We start from the raw sequence: 19,335 nt of genomic DNA, 5'->3' as shown, positions 1-19,335 counted from the left end.
CCACTCTGTGCTGCCTGGTGGCTCATATAACCATGAACTGTGAGCCAAAATAAGCAATTTCTTCTTTAGGTTGTTTTTTGTTTGGTCTTTTGTCCCAGCAACATATAAAATAACTAATATAGTCCCATTTAGTTTTCTTCATGTCCCAATATTGGAGAGACATTCCCATCCCTGTATTACAGTACACAACTAGAAGAGATAAAATGACTTCTCACGTACCTTATGAATGACACATTTAGCAACTGGTAAGTCCTTTAAATGTCACCAGTGCTACTGAAGTTTTCACGATATTCCATCTTAGTTCATTTAAATTTAAAGTTGTAATAGCTGCATGTATCTTACGCCTACTGTATTAGAAAAACACATTTTTGTAATCTGTCTTTATATTTTTATGAAGTAGGGTAGGTAACTTACTGCCCATAGAACTATTAAGAAATGATTCACATATGCTCTATTCTGTAGTGTTTTATTATATTGGTGTAATAGACAATGCAAGACCATTTTGGCTTCCAGAAAAGAGAATGAAGTTGTGCAGAGTCATGGTCCACTAGTTAATTTTCCATCACTGTGACAAAAGAACATATCATTAACTTGAATTATGGATGATTTGTTTTTGCTCATGGTTTTGGAGGTTTCACTCCATGGTCACTTGGTTCTATTGTTTTGGGACATGTGGCAAGAAGCACATGGTAGAACAAGGCTGTATACCTAATAGCATTCCTGTAGATAAAGGGGCTGTCACACCAACATCCACTTGAAATGAATCCCCCCAGTGTTCTAACTTCCTTCTTCTATTTATGATTACTCTAGCCATAGATCCATTGGTATATGGAATGAGTAACACCATTACTGTATCAAAAGAAGTATACCACAAAGAATGTTTAAAAACACACAAGTAATATACAGATTAAAATAAAAGGAAAGCTACAAGAATGTTTTAGATTTTAAAAAGCCTGTGTTCCTTTTAATATTGCTTATTAGCTATATGACCTTTGATATTTTCCTTCAGTTCTGTAATTCTCCCATTCCTTGTAAATGGGAATGATGACTAGGAAATAAAATAGATAATATGTGTAACTAGTGTATATAGTATACAGCCAATAATATATTTTTATGAGTAGCTGATCTCTTTGCTTTGTATATATTAGGTTGGATATAAGCAAATGAGGAATTGCATCACCATGTAAATATAGCTACTGAAAGAAACCTTAAAGTAATGTTGGTATTTTAAAGTTTGAAAATCAAGAAGAGGCAGTGGAGTCTCACTGGGCATATTAACCACACTTAAGGGTAGGCCCCATGCCCAGCAGTGAATGGCCAGTACAAAATAAACTCAATGGTATTTCATATACATTTGGTCTCATATTGTTTTATCTGGACATTTTTTTTGTCTTACTGATATTTTGTTTGTATATATGGTTTCTGATTTTATGTTTTTGTGGTCTCTCTCTTTCTCTCTCTCTCTGTGTCTCTGTGTATGCATTTCTTTTCTTAAAATTTTATTCTATTTAGCTCATTTTATTTTGTTAGTTTTCTGTGTGCTTTCTAAAGAGAGAGAGAAGGGTGTGCAGTTGTTGCAGGAAGATGGGAAGGATCTGGGAGGAGTTGGGGGAGGCAAACTGTAATCGGAATATATTGAAAAAAGTAGTTTTTCAATAAAAGTATTTAGCATATTATATATAGTATATTAGTATACTGTGAATAATTCTTCAGAATTGTTAAGTAAAATGACAGGGTGGCAAAAGATATCAAATGTGGAGTCATAGGTTTTTCTGGCCTATAAGACGCAGAGAGTGAATGTATCGAGGGGATCCTATAGAAGAAGAAATATTACAAAACGACCAGATGATTTCTTTATGCCATACCCATTATTGTTTCCCAGAAGTTTAAAATTAAAAACTGACTTATACAGACTGAACAAGTTATATTTAAGAATATATACATACATACATACATATATGAATGCAGTAACAATTAAAACATGGGTCATGAATTTGAAGGAGAGCAAAAAAAGAGTATATGCAGGGTTTTGAAGGGATGGAGGGGAAAGGAGAAATGTTTTAATTTTAGCATAATCTGAAAAAAATCCCACTAATTTATAGCTAGATGTCTTGACATACAACTGTCAAGTGTGATTTCAACACTTGAGAGACAGAAGCAGAAGGATCAGAAATTTGTTCAAGGCCAGGCTGTATAATGAAACCTCCATCCCAACCAATCACATGTCTAAATGGGATTTCTAAGTAGAGCACTTGCCTACTCAATGCAAAGCCCCAGGTAAAAAATAAAGAAAAGAAAGCCAACTAATTTGGAGGACCCCCCCAACTATCATAATGTCTCATATCTGACTTTAAACTGAAATCATTTGGAAAATAGGACAAATTCACCAGGATGTTCCTGTTGCCAAAAAGCTGTTCTTTTTTCAGCATTAATTTCTGTTTGAAGATTGCTGCCTTCAGTTAACAGATTTCACAGACCTTTAGTCATTTTCATGTAAAGTGAACTTATCCAAAGACATTTAATGTTAGTCTATGAGTCACAGCTTTAAACAAGAACTTGGATCCACAGGCTCACATTTTAACCCTATAACCTAAAACATCCATTGTAAGTATTAGAGTGCATTGTAAAGGGTGATCCTAAGTTGATCTGATGGTAGAATACTATAGACAGTTCCTATATTGTACAGAATGAACTTTGTAACCTCAGAAGTTTCTTCCACACATAACATTTTCCAGTTCATCATGTTTGTTAGAATCTAGTAGAAATTGCTTTTGTAAAAGATTTGAAAGTAAATCCCATAGTTTCATTGAGAGTTACAATATTGTTGTTGCTAATATTTTTCTTTATATCATCATTGAAATTTAACAAGAAGTCTTTTCATTAAAATTATAAATTTCATTTTATATTTAAATAATTTTGTGATGTCTTTTCACTTAAAATATCACTTGACATAAGTCACATATACATAGCACAGAAAAGACCCTGTAGGGACCTATTAACTTACTAGTTTATTTGATGCTGTCTTTGGGGAAGAATGAAACAATACAGTAAAAATAGCTAGGAATCACAAGTGTCATAGAATTTTACTAGCTCTATAGCTCTTGCTCTCAAGCTACAAATCTTTGAAGACTATATTGGGTCCTAGATAATATAAAATGTGGATTTGTGTTGAATGAACTGGCTTACTGTGTGAAATGTCTCTGTCTTTGACATGAGATCTTTCCCTATAAAAAAAAAAATAAGACCTGAGGTACTGCACTAAATTTTCATGTATCTGGATCTTATAAGAGGTCAGTTCACAGAAAACTCTTGAAATCTCTGTCTTATTTGGTGTCAAAAGAGCTAGACATTAGTATGAGGCATAAATCTTCTGAATCTCCAATGTTATCTGCAACCAAAAAGAACAAATGCAGTTTTGACCAAATGCCTATGAGCAAAGACCCTTGAGTCACCAGACTTTTATTTTTTGTTGAACTCCTTAAACTTTTACAAAAATGGAAAAAGAGCAATGGAAAAGTTAAATGAGGGAAGTAGGCTTGGTTTTGGATTAGGCCAAATTCAGATTAGCTTCTCCACTTTATACTTCCTCAATATGAGAAATTAAAAATTTACAATCAATATTATAGTAGTTTTGGTCAATTTTATTGAGCTTACCATATCCATTCAACCCCAGCATAGAACCCACTCCCTTGACATCTCATGTGCTCCCTCCAGGAGGAAACAGATGTGTTGCCCTAGGGCGGAAGCAACAAGTAGGAAGGCAGTGCCATAAAATTAGGCAATCAAGAATATATTTTTGAATATATTTGATTTAAATACATTTTAATGATCAATATGTGTTTATTGATCATTAGCTATGGGTCAGACGTGATAGTGAATGTCTCACCTCCATGATCTGGTTTTATATTTATATCAGTCCCAGGAGTTAGGTGTTTTCACTAGCCTCCACTGAAAGATTATGCCTCAGAAGTCCTAACCTACTTCATAAACAGGGAAATGGACTAATACATTATTCTTCAAATTATCAAGTGCAAGGCAAAATTAAAAGCTCTTATGATTAACAGTCATTAATCAGAACGTCCTAATCTCTGAGAATTTCTTTTAATCAGTATTTTACCCATCCTGTAGTATATTACTCAAATGGTGGAGATGCGTTTAAAATCAAATTCTTTTAAATAATATTGCTCCAATCAGCATTAGAACTTTTCAGTTGTGGCATAATTCTTGGCTATCATCTGTCAAGACTTTAATCACATGACTTAATATAATGAACTTACCCCCACTAATAAGTTAATTTATTCAATATTCACTATGTATTAGTGTGGTGCTAGGTAAAAAAGGGATACAATTTTGGGGTACAGAGTTTCCTTCAGAAGAACTTAACAAGTTTATGAGGAAAATCCTGTTTTAATTCACTTATAATAAAAATAATTACCACAAACATCTATTTCTTAATCTCTGCAACCACCCTGTGTAGTATTATCATTTATTATACACTTTATGAGAATAGGGATAAAAGAGATTATATGGTTAGCCAATCAGCTCTAACTACTAAAGGAAACCAAAGATTTGCATTCTCAATGTGTTGTGCATTTCCCCTGTACAAGCATTCTGTTTTTTCCGGAACTTGATCTGATCAGAATGATAATGCAGAAGGAAATGCTAAGAGAGTTTTAAAATTGTTAAATCACTTTGGAGTGATTGAGATCCACACCACTGTGTCTACTTTGTTTCTTATTTTTAGTTCTAATTATGATACATAATTAATGGGATGTAGCTAGGATAAAAGTGAACAGTTGACTTAAGAAAAAAAGCAAGTTTGATCATTTCATGTACTTACATGTTATAAACGAAGAATATTTGATAAGTCCCAAAGGACACTTAATGGAGGTGTTCCTAGTGGAGTCTAGTTGCTAGGAAAAAAATATTACCTTTTATGTGGTCTGAAAACATTAACATAAGGATATTTAATAGACACAATGATGCAAAGCATTTTGCTCAGCATTCATGTTACTGAGATTTGACTGACATTTACCTATCTTCCAATCTCTTCATTGATGTTTTGTAACATTGTCTTAAGAATTGTACAGTTGTGGTTCATAGAAAAATTAGAGATTAAAAAAATGAACCATGTCAGACCAGCCTGATTCCCCTTTAAATAGGAAGTAGTGGATAAAAGGCTTGGAAAAAATATGTTTACTTTGGGCTTTCACAAAGCTTTTCTTTCTGTATTTCGTGACATTTTAATTGAAACACTTGAAATTCCTCATGCTGCTGCCAGAGTGAGAACTTAACTGTACTCGCCTCTTTAGGTGTGTCTGAGCTCGGTTTCTGGGCCACTAGCTTGAATGCAGCACAATACAGAATTGTCAATTTACTTAAAATATTAAAGATTTCTGTGATCTTTTCTGTAAGTTTTACAAATGATAGCATCCCTTCTTAGTGTCAAAGATTTTGACACAGCTCTAAGACTTAGCGGGTGGAAAGCACCTTTTGGCATCCTGTGTGGTGCAGCAATGAATAGTTAAGTATCCATGCCTCTGACAGCATTTGAACGTGATGAGAGAAATGCCATCAAACCTGGCCTCGAAGCCCCCATTATTCTAGCAAGTAAATAACTCCCCACAATGTCCATATCTTTCTTTTTTTTTTTTTCATTTGTCATGAGCTTACAGTTTTGTTATTAGAGACCTTTGTGTTATCACTGGAGATGACTATCACCAGAAGTATCTAATGCTTGTATCTGTATCAGTTCAGCAAGCCTCATAACAAAATAATAGAGAAGGTCTTAAGGGATAATTCAAAAATTCAAAGCTAACCTTTTTCAAAGAAAAGTAGGTCCAGCTACAGAAACATCTAAAAAAAACAACTTCTATATTTTTTGTTTGAGATAAAGTCTTACTATGAAGTTTGTGGTATCAAACTTCTGTACTTACACGACCTCCTTGCCTCAGCCTCCTGAGTAGCTAGGCCTATCAGCACAAATCACTGCATCTAGGTAGTTCTGTCATTTTAATAGAAGAAGTATAAAACAAAAGTGGGAGGATTCTTAACCAATGACAGAATCACCATCTTATATTTTAATTCTGAACTTGTTAACAAATCTGCAAAAATTACAGAAGGCAACTGTCTTGAAGGATTTATCTTTTTACACCAAGACTCTGTTAAGACCTACAAGATTTTTTTCCCCCCACTAGTAGCTTCTATAATAAAGTCTGGGGATGATCCCAGTCCTTAATGGAGTCTGGACTTGGCTTTCTTTTTCTTCTTTAGGATTGAACCAGCTGCCCTTTGACCCTGCCAACAACAACGAACCCCTGCAGTTTGCTAGTGCCAGTGGCCCTCTGGTTGCAAATGGCCACATTGAGAATGGAGGGGATTCAAGCAAGAAAAGAAAGAGAACAAATGCTCCTTCAGGTAAGCTAGGTGAAAATGCACTGTCTTAAATCAGTGCTATCCAGCCAGTTTTTCCCCATAACCTGGTAGGTTGTGGGCACTGCACTAGGCAGTGTAGGGATTGCAGAAGCAAGTCAGAGGTCCTTGCCTTTTCATCTGACAGTGGGGCCACATATATGGATAGCTGGTATCATCATGAGTCCTGCAGTTGAATGTGTGCAAGGGAGACAAGCTGAAAAAAGGGATATTTTGATTCACCTTTAGAGATTATGGAGTGCTTCATACCGCATGTGACATTTTTAGCAGATCCTCGAAGAATAGGCAGATTTGAAGCAGGAAGAATAAGTAAAGAGTTTTGATTTTTATAGAAAAGAAATTATATGAGTAACTATTTCACTACCCACTTGTCTTTTTATGAACATGGAACATGGAACACTTTATCTCTAAATCAGGTAATTGCATACATTTCCGTCTCTCCAACTCCCAGTATCTCTGCAATGTATATCATGTCCACACAAATACTGTTATTTTAAGACAGTATTTCAGTATGTAGCCCGAGCTGGCCTCAAAATTATCTGTCTTTGTGACTGAGTTGTATGATCAGAGGTTTCACCACCATAGCAGGCCCCACATGTGTTTTATACCCTTAGAATTAATTAGAATACCCAAGAAACAGATTTTCCATACTCCCCTAAAACAGCACAATGGGTTGTTAGCATTCCCTGAAATCCTTTCCTCATTCCTCCTGTCTCGTCAGCATATTCTCATCTTAAATCTCTCTAAACTCAATGAGAAAACAACAAATATTAACTGATCATTTGATATTCAGGTTTCATCATTTATGTCAGACATCAACTTGAGATATTGGGGTGGGCTTGCCTAATAGACATGTTCATAGGGTTTTTCTTTTACTATTACTTTTATTTGCATCTTCCAAAACCAAGTATGTTTATGAACACAGTATCATTTTCCGTCTTTTAGATCATAGTCAAGATGTTTGCTAAGTATATATTTGGAAAATGAAAGTACAGTATAAATATTGCCTTATGGAATCCTTAATATAAGGCAGAGTTCTTTTTTGTAGAGTTTGGAAAGATAAGGCGGATAGCCCAGGAGCTGTCTTGAGTTCTAACTCTGGAGATCTGTCTGTCTGTCTGTCTCTCTGTCTGTCTGTCTCTCTCTCTCTTTCTGTTTATTTGTCTCTCTCCTTCATTCTTTCTCTCAGCTTAGAGTGAGTTCCATAGCCTCTCTGAGGTTCCCTTTTCTTCATGTGAAGCAGAAATGATGCTAAAGCTTTCTACAAGGGATTGTTAGGCAAAGTAGTTGAAATGATATAGGTGGTAGTTAACATTATAGCGACACACAATGACCACTTAATGAATTGCTATTCTTTTCTTATTACATATGAGCCTCATTGTTTTAATCATCAATATATTTTACTTTTGAAGGTTATCTATTGTTGACACAAAGTATGCCTCGTTGTGTACGTGTGCTTGTGAATGTATTTGCCTTTTGAAACCACATTGACATAGTTCAACTTGGATCAGTTAGGGGCGTCATTGGTTATTTACTGCACTTTAATAATTCTATTACAATTTTCAGAATTTACCAGGGAAGATTATACAACTTTACCTGTATACTAACTTGCCCTGGATTGTGTTGGTTTTCTAGTTATCACAGCTACATTTTATACAAGGCCTGTTCCTTTTCTGCAGTCTGCTGTCACTTAGTCTTCTCAGTGTTCTTTTTTTTAAAAAATTATTTATTTTACATACCAACCATAATTGCCCCTCCTTTCTCTCCTCCCATTTCCTCCCCCACCTCCCCTACATGTTCTTTAGCAATTCTTTCCCTTTTTCTAATTAGTTAATAAACTTTGAAACTATCAAACAAAAAAAAATCCTTAAAAAAAAAAACCTATCCCGCTTTCTAAGTGCGTTTCTTATGTATGTATGTTAAATAAGGGCAGAACTGACTGTCAGTAGAACCTGCCATGGAGAGTGTTCTCATGATTTATAACATCAACTTTAAACGTCGCTTTTGGCTGCAGGCTTTTTCATCACTTGTTCGTTTTTGCACTATAATCATAAGTGATGGACTAGTTTCAGGCAGTACCTTTCTAACTGTGGCTAACTCAAGGGAGAGTGGGTAAAAGGGATATGTATTAATTTGAATTGAGAACCAGCTTTAAAGAATTGACATTTCATTTCTAATGAGCTTATTCAATGCGAGCCAAGTTAACTGTTGCAGATAAAGGATTTTAACAGTAGATTACACTAATCTATAATTAGCAGAATCAATTTGCATTCAAATAATGAATATTCTGAAGTTCCTTAAAAACAGTGTATTCTTTAAAATAGGTGGAATAAGCTCCTAGAAGGCTAAATTAACTTTCTTGAAATCCTGTTCACACTATTTGTTTAGTGAGCCCTTTCTTTGTTAAGTAGCACAAAGGTAACACCAACCTGGGTAAATGACCACAAATTCCTAATTGGTGTAGTCTAAATTAACGAGATTTTGCTATAGAAAAAGTCTCTAATAATAGTCCAGCTGGCAATACTGTGATATTTAATGGGTGAGTTGCTTCATAATTTTATTTCTTTCTTGTGCGGGAGTAGAGAAAAGGAAGGATGATAGTTTGTGAATAGGAACTTCTCCTTTTGTCACTGTTTACTACCACATGCCAAACAGGGAAGCTGGGGTTTGATGTTCTCATAGGAGCTACCAGACATTTCAGTTCTGAGCCACTACCTGTCTATCCTTTATATCCATAGTTATGAGACAAAGCTGACTCTTTCTTCTCTGCAAATGAAGTGATGCTGAAAATCGACTTCACCTCCAGGCCCTCCTTATGCCTTTTCTTTCCTTGCTTTCTCATTCCAACTACATTGCCCCCTTTCAGCAAACTGTTGGTCTCCTTTTGTACTGAAGCCAATATCTTGAAAGTTACTGATGATTTCTGCTGTTGTTCTATTCTCTCAAAGATTCCTGCGGTTTGTTCCCCCAGAGGTTCTTATACGAGAAGCTTGGTACCAAATATGGTACTGCTAAAATGATGAAATCTTTAAGAGCTGGACCCCAGTGAAAGGTGTTTAGGTCCTGAGAGCTCCCTCCCTGGTAAATGGATCGATGCTGGCCTCTTAGAGTGGTCTTGCAGGAATACATTGATTTCCACAAGACTATATTTTTATAGAAGGGCATGCCTGGCTTCTTCCTGTTGTCTTGTTTTCTTGTTTGCACATGCACCCCTTCTCCACATGGCAGATTCGTTTTCAGCCTCTCTGAAATGTAATGATCTAGTCTGATGGAGGCACAGTACAATTTGGACTTCCCAATCATCAGAATTATAAACCAAATAAACATATTGACAAGGTACCCAACCTTGACTATTTTGTCATTATGACACAAAATGAATGGAGACAACCTCAGCAACTTTGAAGTTAACGTACTTCAGGCAGTGTTTGAAGGACATTTTTAAAATTGATATTATTGATCTATACATTTTTCTCTGCTCCCCTCTCTGCCTCTCCCTCCCCCTCAACCCTCTCCCATGATCCCCATGCTCCCAATTTACTCAGGAAATCTTGTCTTTTACTACTTCCCATGTAGATTAGATCCATGTATGTGTCTCTTAGGGTCCTCATTGTTGTCTAGGTTCTCTGGGATTGTGGTTTGTAGGCTGGTTTTCTTTGTTTATGTTTAAAAACCACTTATGAGTGAGTACATATGATATTTGTCTTTTTGGGTCTGGGTTACCTCTCTCAAAATGATGTTTTCTAGCTCCATCCATTTGCTTGCAAATTTTAGATGTCATTATTTTTTTCTGCTGTGTAGTACTCCATTTTGTAAATGTACCACATTTTCCTTATCCATTCTTCTGCCAAGGGGCATTTAGGTTGTTTCCAGGCTCTATTTATGACAAACAATGCTGCTATAAAAATAGTTGGGCATTTGTCCTTGTAGCACGACTGAGCATCCTTTGGGTATCCACCCCAAAGTGGTATTGCTGGGTCTTGAGGAAGGTTGTTTTGACATTGTCATACTGACATCCAAAGGGGTTGTACCAGCTTGCACTCCAACCAGCAATGCAGAAGTGTTCCCTTTACCTTACAACCTCTCCTGCGTAAGTTGTCATCAGTGTTTTTGATCTTGGCCATTTTTATAGGTATAAGATGGAATCTCAGAGTTGTTTTGATTTGCATTTCTCTGATGACTAAGGATGTTGAACATTTCCTCATGTGTCTTTTGGCCAATTTAGGTTCCTCTGTTGAGAGTTCTCTGTATATGTTTGTACTCCATTTTTTCCCTCTATCTGATGTGGGGTTGGTGAAGATCTTTTCCCATTCTGTAGGCTACCATTTTGTCTTGTTGACCATGTTTTTTGCTTTACAGAAGCTTTTCAGTTTCAGGATGTCCCATTTATTAATTGTTTCTCTCAGTGTCTGTGTGACTGGAGTTGTATTTAGGATGTGTTCTCCCGTACCAATGCGTTCAAGTGTACGTCCCACTTTCTCTTCTATTAGGTGCAGTGTGGCTGGCTTTATGTTGAGGACTTTGATCCATTTGGACTTGAGTTTTGTGTAATGAGATAGATATGGATCTATTTTCATTCTTCTACATGTTGATATCCAGTTATGCCAGCACCATTTGTTAAATATTCTTTCTTTTTTCCATTTGCTATTTTTTCTTCTTTGTCAAAAATCAGGTGTTTGTAGGTGTGTGGATTAATATCCGGGTCTTCAGTTCGGTTCCATTGGTCCTCCTGTGAAGGACATTCCTCAATGTATTTATGTACTGTAAGGTCAAGTCTGTACACTTAACCCCATTTGGTAGCATGTTCATTGGCTTTTTTCCCCCCATTTTCAATATGAGCCACAGTTTTAAGATCCAGGATGCTAACTCCCCATTGAGAATGAATCTCATCTTATCTGTTGTTGTAATTTGTACTGATAGCTTTTTACCAGCTTAACCAGGGTGCCATTGTCTTCCAAATTAAGCTGTGAAGGCAACAGTTGTACCCGTCTTCCTCTGGACCAGCCATCCCAGCCTGGTCTTCTCCTTGATGATGCAACAGGGTACCCTCATTTTGTGATACAAGGAAGACCATCCCACCTTAAGTTTCTTTACCAAGATAGTGACTTTATAGACCCCTGCTTGAAGATCAGGCCGTCTCTTAGTGAGGGGACCCTTTTGCCAGAAACTTTTTCCCCAGCCCATGTCAACAGCCTCTAGTTTTCTCCTGATTTGTCTCTGCCCTGCTCTTGTAGGCAAGTTTAAACAAGGCCTCGATGAACTGATTATCATAGGAAGATGGGGATGGGAGGCTGGTATTTGAAAAATCAGATGAGCTTCCTTCGAAGATGGATGTACTGTCCAATGCCAAAGTTAAGGTGTATAAAAAGAGAGATCTCTACCTGTTTTCCACTTGCAATAATGATTGAATCCCAAGAGTCAGTTCCTTCAGAAAAATACTTCAGTTTATTAATGATCCACATCAGTGTGGTGATTCTCTCAAAGAAATTGCATATTCTATTAGTTTATACAGATGAGATACTAATACCCAGAAAGGAAAACCAGCTTTGACCAACATATACTAGCATCACTAGAAATGTTTCATTAAGATAAGGACCCCACCCCCATCTAAGTATTAAACAGATCCAACCCTGCTTAGCTTCTGAGATCAGAGTTGACTGAGCATTCAGGGTAGCCTTAATCTCCAGGGAAAGGTGAGTGTGTTGTCTGCCTGTTCTGCAGTCCCACGATGCCAGGCAATCAGACACGATAGGGAGTCAAGTCAAAGCAGGAACTCAGTTTATTACTGTGAATGTCAGCTTGTATAGGTTAAGTGACATCGTGTGATGTGGGGTACCTCTAGCCAAGCCCTCCCTCTGGCTGGAGGGGTCTCTACCTAGAGTTTGCTGTCTAATCCTCACTCGGTAGCTTTGAGACTATCCTTCAAACTAGAGCCAGGCTTTTCTTTGTCCTACAGGCCATGATGTACAGGCCCTGAGATAATTTTGGCCCAACAGTAGTATATAGCCAGATGTTACCACAGTGGGACATAGGAATCCTGATCCTGACTGACCACTGCAGCAGAAGACCTGGTCCCATCCTCACATTAGAGCTGGCCCCACACTTAGGAGAGAGTGGTCCCATCCCCTCACCATGGGCATGGGAAAGCTGGGCATCGAAGAGCTGACTCTGCCCTTCACCTCAGTGGTTGGTCCTAACACCCAGGACTGACCAAATCAGCTACTACTACCCAGACACATATTCAAGGGCCTTTGAGTTGGCCCACCCCAAAATCTACCCTATCTGTGGCCTACCAGAATACGTGAAAAGACCAGTCCTGAGGAACCATAGCCGCGGGGAATCACCATGACTCAGAGCAACAGCAAGATATCCAAGAGGCGTTTCCATGAGGGTCCAGTATTGATGGGTATACCAGAAGCCAGAGGACTTTAACCAGACCAATAACTCATTGCAATGAACATTTGCAAGTAAAGCTGAGTGGACAAAAGCGTCTACTGTGTGACACACTGCAGCTCCCAATGCACTCAGATGAATGGAGAGGTGTTGGAGAAGTGGGAAAAATGGAGGAGTGAAGTAATTATTTTGATTGTTTTACTTTGTTTTTACTTGATAGTTTTTAACTTTTATTTTGAGGGGACACTATGGGGGTGAGGATTTGGAAAGATTGGTAAATGAGTAGAATTAGGGTGCATGATGTAAAATTCTCAAAGAATCAATTCAAAATTATGTTTAAAAGGTATGTATCTAATCCTAATCATAGATATCCTACTATTTCAGCTTGTTGTGATAAACGCCATAACCAAAAGCAGCTTGGGGGAGGAAAAGATTTATTTGACTTGAATTTTGTGTCCTAGTTTATCGTTGAGGGAAGTTGGGGCAGGAACTCAAGCAGGAACCTAGAAATTGGAACTGAAGCAGAAATCAGGGAGGAACACTCATTAGTAGCTTGTTCCCAGGCTGACATTCACCTTCCTTTCTTATATAGCCCAAGGCCACTTGCCTAGGGTTAGTACTGTACACAGTGGGCTGGGCCTTCCTATTTCCTTACAAATATGTCCCTAGGCCAGTCTGATGGAGGCAGTTCTTTACATGAGTTTCCCTCTTCCCAGCGTGTCAAGTTGACAATGATGATCAGCCATCACATTAACGTATCAAAAAATTCTGTTATAATTTCTGACAATCAAAGCAAGAATTCATGATGTAAAGACAGTAAACATTTCCACCAATGGCAAGTCTATAATAATACAAGGAAGTGAGCCTGCAGAGCAGCAAGAAAGAGCTTCGGTCAGATATAGAGAAGAACTGTATTGGAATGAGTTATCAAAGAAGCTGCTCAAGCTCACTTGGAAGGGAAATACAAAATTAGATGAAACACCTGTCTGCCTGGTAGTGTTTTTATTTCCTTTCTTCTCTAGAAAAAGAGCAACAAACCAGGGAACTTTTCAGTGACACTAAAGCCCTTTGATTTACCTCAGACTCACAAGGTTGAGACTTATTTCACATGGAATTTGAAGTTCACAAATGAAAACATTGATTGTTTTTAAAGAGGGAGAATGTTACTACTTTTTGTCTGGGAGTGTGGTATTTCTAGCATGTCAGCTGAGTTATTATAGTGCCAAAGGCAAGAAGAGCCTATTGTTCCTTCCAGTGGAATTAAAATACAGAAAAGAATAGATTAATCGCCCAACTCAGTTTCTTTAGTCCTTTGGACATTTTTATCTGATTATAGTTTCAAAAAATAAAACCATTATCTTGATAACTGAAGGGATCAAAAAGTAACTAGACTACTTGCTTTCTCAGGTCTGATAGAATCTCAGTGTGAAAACTTTTGTCTTCAAGGACTATCTTGAGGGGAGAATGAGGATGGCACAGAAAAGTCGGGGGAGAAAAATGCAAATATATCTCTTAAATTCCCTCAATTATATAATCCATACTTTCTTCATCCATTCTTCCGAGTATCTCTGACTCCTTTGCTTGCAATTGCTACCCGTCTCCTTCTACTGGGCTGCCACATTCATCTGTGATTTGAGAATATGTGCTCAGTCTTGTTGTATGTTTTAAAGCCATGTTCAATGATATTTTGGGGAGGTCTACTTTATTTTTATTTTATTTTATTTTATTTTTACTGTGTGTGTGTGTTTAAAACAAAGAAGGAGTTGATCTGGGGGAGAGGTGGGGTATGGAAACAAGGAGGAGAGGGAGGGGAAACTGATCAGTGTGTAATGTATGAGAGAAGAATAAAAGTTAAAAAAATAAAAAAATAAAATAAAATAAAGAAAAAATTCCCTCGATTATTATACCAGCTTTGGAATGATTTTGTAATTTCATTGCATCAAAGTCTTTAGACATTAGTAGCTTAGCAGAAAGTGGTCAACTTCGTATGCTGATGATAAAAAAGCTAGTGGTACAAACTGAATCATACTACTTTAGACTTGAAAACAACTTTGTCTGACTCCATTTTTACAAGTAAAGAATTGAGACCTGGAGAAGGCCTGAGGTCACATGGTTAATTCTGAGACCTGGATGTAATTATAGCCAAACTTATGTAAATATTCAGTTTGGCTCACACTGTGTGATTTATTGTTGTTAGAAAACATGAAGTGGTGACTTCTATGCTAATACCCTTATATGATTTGTAACAAACTAAGCTAGTGGCATGAGAGACCCCACATCTCTTATGGTGCTACCCAAGGGAAAGCTCTTTGATCTTCAGATAGAGAAAGACTTTGTGATTAGGAAACACTTGTGAGAGAATTACTTCTATCAAGATGGTACATGTGCAGCTTAACAAATCACAGAAGAAATACATGATATTTGCTTACTTTTGTGTCCCCACTGCCAACCCACCCTTAAGTCCCCTTCATCTGTATAAAAACCATTTATAAGTATGATTTATCTGTGAGTTCAACTTTGTTGTATAATGTTGTTTAAAGCAGTGGTTCTCAACCTTCCTAAATGCTGTGATCCTTTAATACAGTTCCTCATGTTGTGGTGAGCCCCAACCATAACATTATTGCATTGCTACTTCATAAGTATAATTTTGCCACTGTTATAAATTATAATGTAAATATCTGATATGCAGGATATCTGATATTTGATACCTAAGCGAGTTGTGACTTGCAGGTTGAGAACTACTGGTCTAGAGGCTATCTCTTAACTTTTGAAAATCATTTTTGGAAAATTTTATATAGGTATTGTATTTATATTATTTGTACCTCTCCCTCTCTCCCCTTCAACTTTTCCTATGGCCAAAAAATTCATGATCCTTTCTTTGATTGTTGTATATACATATATGTATATTATATTATGCCTGCATATGTATGTATAAACACAGCCTTCTGTGCCCATTGGTGATATTCATATGTATGTGTTTTTATGTCTGACTGTTTGGGGTTGGATAACCTATAATTGGGTTCATCCCTGGTGAAGACTGGTTTGCCTTCTCTTAATTGTCTGTAGCTCCTACATCTTGGCAGATGACCTTCCACCCACCTTGGCATTTCCTTGTGCAAGGCTTGATTAGGCAGCCATATGTTTGAGATTTCATAAGTGTAGCTTTCCAGTCATATGTAGAAGTTACTAGCTCACACTAACAGTCCTGGCCCCTTGTGTCTTGCCGTCTTTCTGGTTCCTCTTCTGCAATGCTCCCTGAGTGTTAGGTTTAGAAGTGATGTTATAGATGTATCAATTATGGATGGATATTCCTTCTGTTATAAAAAAAATCGTTGATGAGGTTGAGAGCTACACTCACCTGTAGGTATAAGGATGTGTATTTAGGATACAGTTAGAGGTTCACTCGATACATGTTTGGTTTGGTGAACATACTCAGCTACCCATGACCAGTGAGGTCCTGGACCCTAGGAGAGAACCTACTACCCCCACTTTCAAATGTCTTGAGTTTTAGTCAGACTTGTTAAAAAAAAAAAAAAAAGTCTTAGGTCAGTGAATCTCAATTTTAGCATAAAAGGGTTCTTACATTTTGGGAGGTTCTATTCCTTTCTATTAGCTCTGTAAAGTTAAGGTCTTTTTTCTTGCCTTTTGGGCCTGTAAGGATCTGGTAGGAGAAAGGAACATACTTAGATATTCAGTGAAAATTAGTTTGGATACTGAATTTGTCACTAACTAGACTTTTAACCTTGAATAGATCATAGAAGCCATTTCTAAGTATCACTTTTCAAATCTATTTAATATGAAAAGCATTTTTAAAGCTGTCAAATACTTTTGTGGTTACTGCTCTGAACATGAGTTTGAGAGCCTAAAGGTACCATATTGCTTTTCTTTATTATTTTATGAATTAAACCAAGGAAAACAAAGAAACTTTGCAATAAACCAAAATATACTCCCTTAGTCTCATTATATCCAACCCATTCTGAGGAATGTAGCTTGAGCCAGAGGCTCAGTGAAGCCTTTAAACCCATCTAGCTCCAAACATGTCCTTCAGTAGGAATCAGTATGCTCCTTGCCATCCCAGTGTCCTTGAGAATGGTTGCATGTACCACACTTAAATAGAAACTAGAAATTATTTGCAAGGTGGGCCTATGGGCATTTCTCTATATCCATGGTAGGGTGAAATTCTGGAGACTTTACTCTGGCATTTTCTTTACTCCCTTACAAACAACTTGGAAGTTTCCTCCTCCCCATAAAATGATAACAAATGGGATAAGAGCCTCCATATCCCTAAAAACTGACATCTACCTTAAGAATAACATGATTTGATTTTCTAAAACCTATCCTTAGGATTCTTTTATACAATGGGTAACTGACAATGACAGGCTATTGTGTTAGAAAAAAGAAATAGTGTTGTTCTAGTATACCTTTATTACATTTAGATTTTTTCTAACTTGTGTCAAGACAAATTCTAGGTGAAACCAGCCTCTTATTAGTTCCACACAGTGAAGAGATTTCATTTTTATGAATTTCAAATACAGAACATTTCTGATGCCTTTTTAACATAATCGTTCACATGAGGTTGCAAATTTTAAAAATCTCAACTACCTCTTCTAACAGATAACAATAAAAATACTTTGTAGAGGGCTGGTAATGTGACTTAGCTTATAAAATCACTTGCTGCCATGACTGATAATCTGAGTTTGATCCCCAGGACCTATCACCGCTTTAGAGGCAGTAGGACCTGGGAGAATGGAGCAGATCAATGAGGTAAAGTTTCATGCAGCAGCCAACTTTATTCATAGCTTCAGACAATTGTACCTTGAGGGTTAAGGTCATACAAGTAAAGTTCTCAGAATTTCAAGCTGTATATAATCATAAGAACAAGCCATATGTGTCAAAAACATGTTTTTCTATAGAGGCATATGAAGAAATAACAATAGCCAGTTGTAATAAGTAATTGGAAGTAAATCAGTAAATCTTAGTCATCAGAAGTAAAGTCACTCCTACCTACTACACCTGGGAGGGGCATGAAAATACATTTCAAGAATAATTCCATGCTTTGCAGAAACTGAAATTGCCATACTCTGTCTTTTTTTCTTGACGTGTTCTCATAAGCACTCAGAACTCAGCAATCTCCTCACACGACTCAATTATTGGACCATGTCCCTTCAAGGACCCACACAGTGGAAATAGAAAACCAATTCCTGCTAATGTTCTCTCTGACCCTCCACCTGCACCATGGCACATAGAGCACTGGAGTAAGTAGGTATGCCTAGACAACTGTGCTCCAAAATACAAGAAGTATGCAAAGTAAGGCCTCGAGAAACTAAAATGCTTCTGTAGAGAAAAAAAATATTCATTTGAGTGAAGAGGTAGCCTACAGAGTGGGAAAAAAATCGTTACTAGCTACATATCTGTCAGAGGGTTAGTGTTTAGAATATACAAAAAACACAAAAACTTCAGCACCAAGAAAATAAACAATCCAATTTAAAAATGGAGTTTGTAATTAAACAGAGTTCTCAAAGAAATAGAGATGCCTGAGAAGTGTTATTTTTAAAGGTCCAACAGCACTAGCCAACAGGGGAAATGCAAATTAAAGTCCTATATATGCCAAAAACTATATATCTCATATACATGAAATAAAATAAACAAATATTTTCAAAGTAATTATTCTGAGTGAGGTATCCCAGATCCAGAAAGACAGCTCGTACATATTCTCTCTCAAATGTGGTTGCTAGCTTTGAGTCTTTAGATAAGTGCATTTTAATTGGAGTTTCCATAGAAATCAGCAAACTAGTAAAGGAGCATGGGAGCATTTCAAGGGAAAGGGTAAGAACACAAGTGGCATGATGGGAAAAAGGAATATAATGGAACATGGGGGGTTAAATAAGGTGGGGGCATGATAGAGAAACAAGTGGTGTGAGGGATAGCTAACCCTAGAGACTTTTTGAAAAGCCATTGGAACCCCATTACTATTAGAGCGTCCTTACATGCAGATTTATATGCATGTATGTATGTATGTATGTTTGTATGTTTGTATATAGGTCTGTGTGTGTGTGTGTGGTAATTTAAGTAATTATTCAAAAAGAGGGAGATAGTACCTCTCACAGGTACCAGAGTCTATCAAATAAAAATCCCTGTGACTGGTATCAGTTAGCTCTTTCTAAATTGTTGGTTAGTCAAATCCCACCACATCCCCCAGGCATTATAGGTTCTTGCCATTGTTTTACCCTCTAAAACTTGATGGTAAGACCCTATTGCTGAAGACACCACATACATGAGACATAGGATATGGAGAAATCAGGCTGGTACTGACTCAGAAATGTCACCCTTACTGGCTAACTTTCACAGAGCTGGAAGATGCTATGCAAATTTGTGGAAAGAAAATAATCATCCACCTTACCTAACTGTCAATAAAAATTGGCACATCAAGATATATTCACTGTTGCAATAGTGGCACAAATGTTATGGTAGTCACAAACTACTTTTTAATTGGATTTAAAGCCTACTCTACAA

General features: G+C 37.0%; 1 protein-coding gene across 6 annotated transcripts in view; it reads left to right on the top strand.

The window, feature by feature from the left end:
* Enox2 (ecto-NOX disulfide-thiol exchanger 2) overlaps window positions 1–19,335 on the top strand; it is a 274,106-nt gene that overhangs the window by 111,407 nt on the left and 143,364 nt on the right. For 3 of the 6 annotated variants that reach the window (XM_057760382.1, XM_057760378.1, XM_057760377.1), the window contains one exon: window positions 6,274–6,417. The exons of the other annotated variants lie outside the window; for them this stretch is intronic. Coding sequence is in view for 2 of the 3 variants with exons in the window: in XM_057760378.1 (XP_057616361.1) it covers window positions 6,274–6,417 (144 nt within the window). In the remaining variant the exon portion in view is untranslated. The remainder of the gene's footprint in view (window positions 1–6,273; window positions 6,418–19,335) is intronic. 6 annotated transcript variants of the gene reach the window in all.

The sequence above is a fragment of the Chionomys nivalis genome, chromosome X (assembly GCF_950005125.1).
Source record: "Chionomys nivalis chromosome X, mChiNiv1.1, whole genome shotgun sequence".
NCBI lineage: Eukaryota > Metazoa > Chordata > Mammalia > Rodentia > Cricetidae > Chionomys > Chionomys nivalis.
This window is presented reverse-complemented; position numbering and strand designations above follow the sequence as displayed.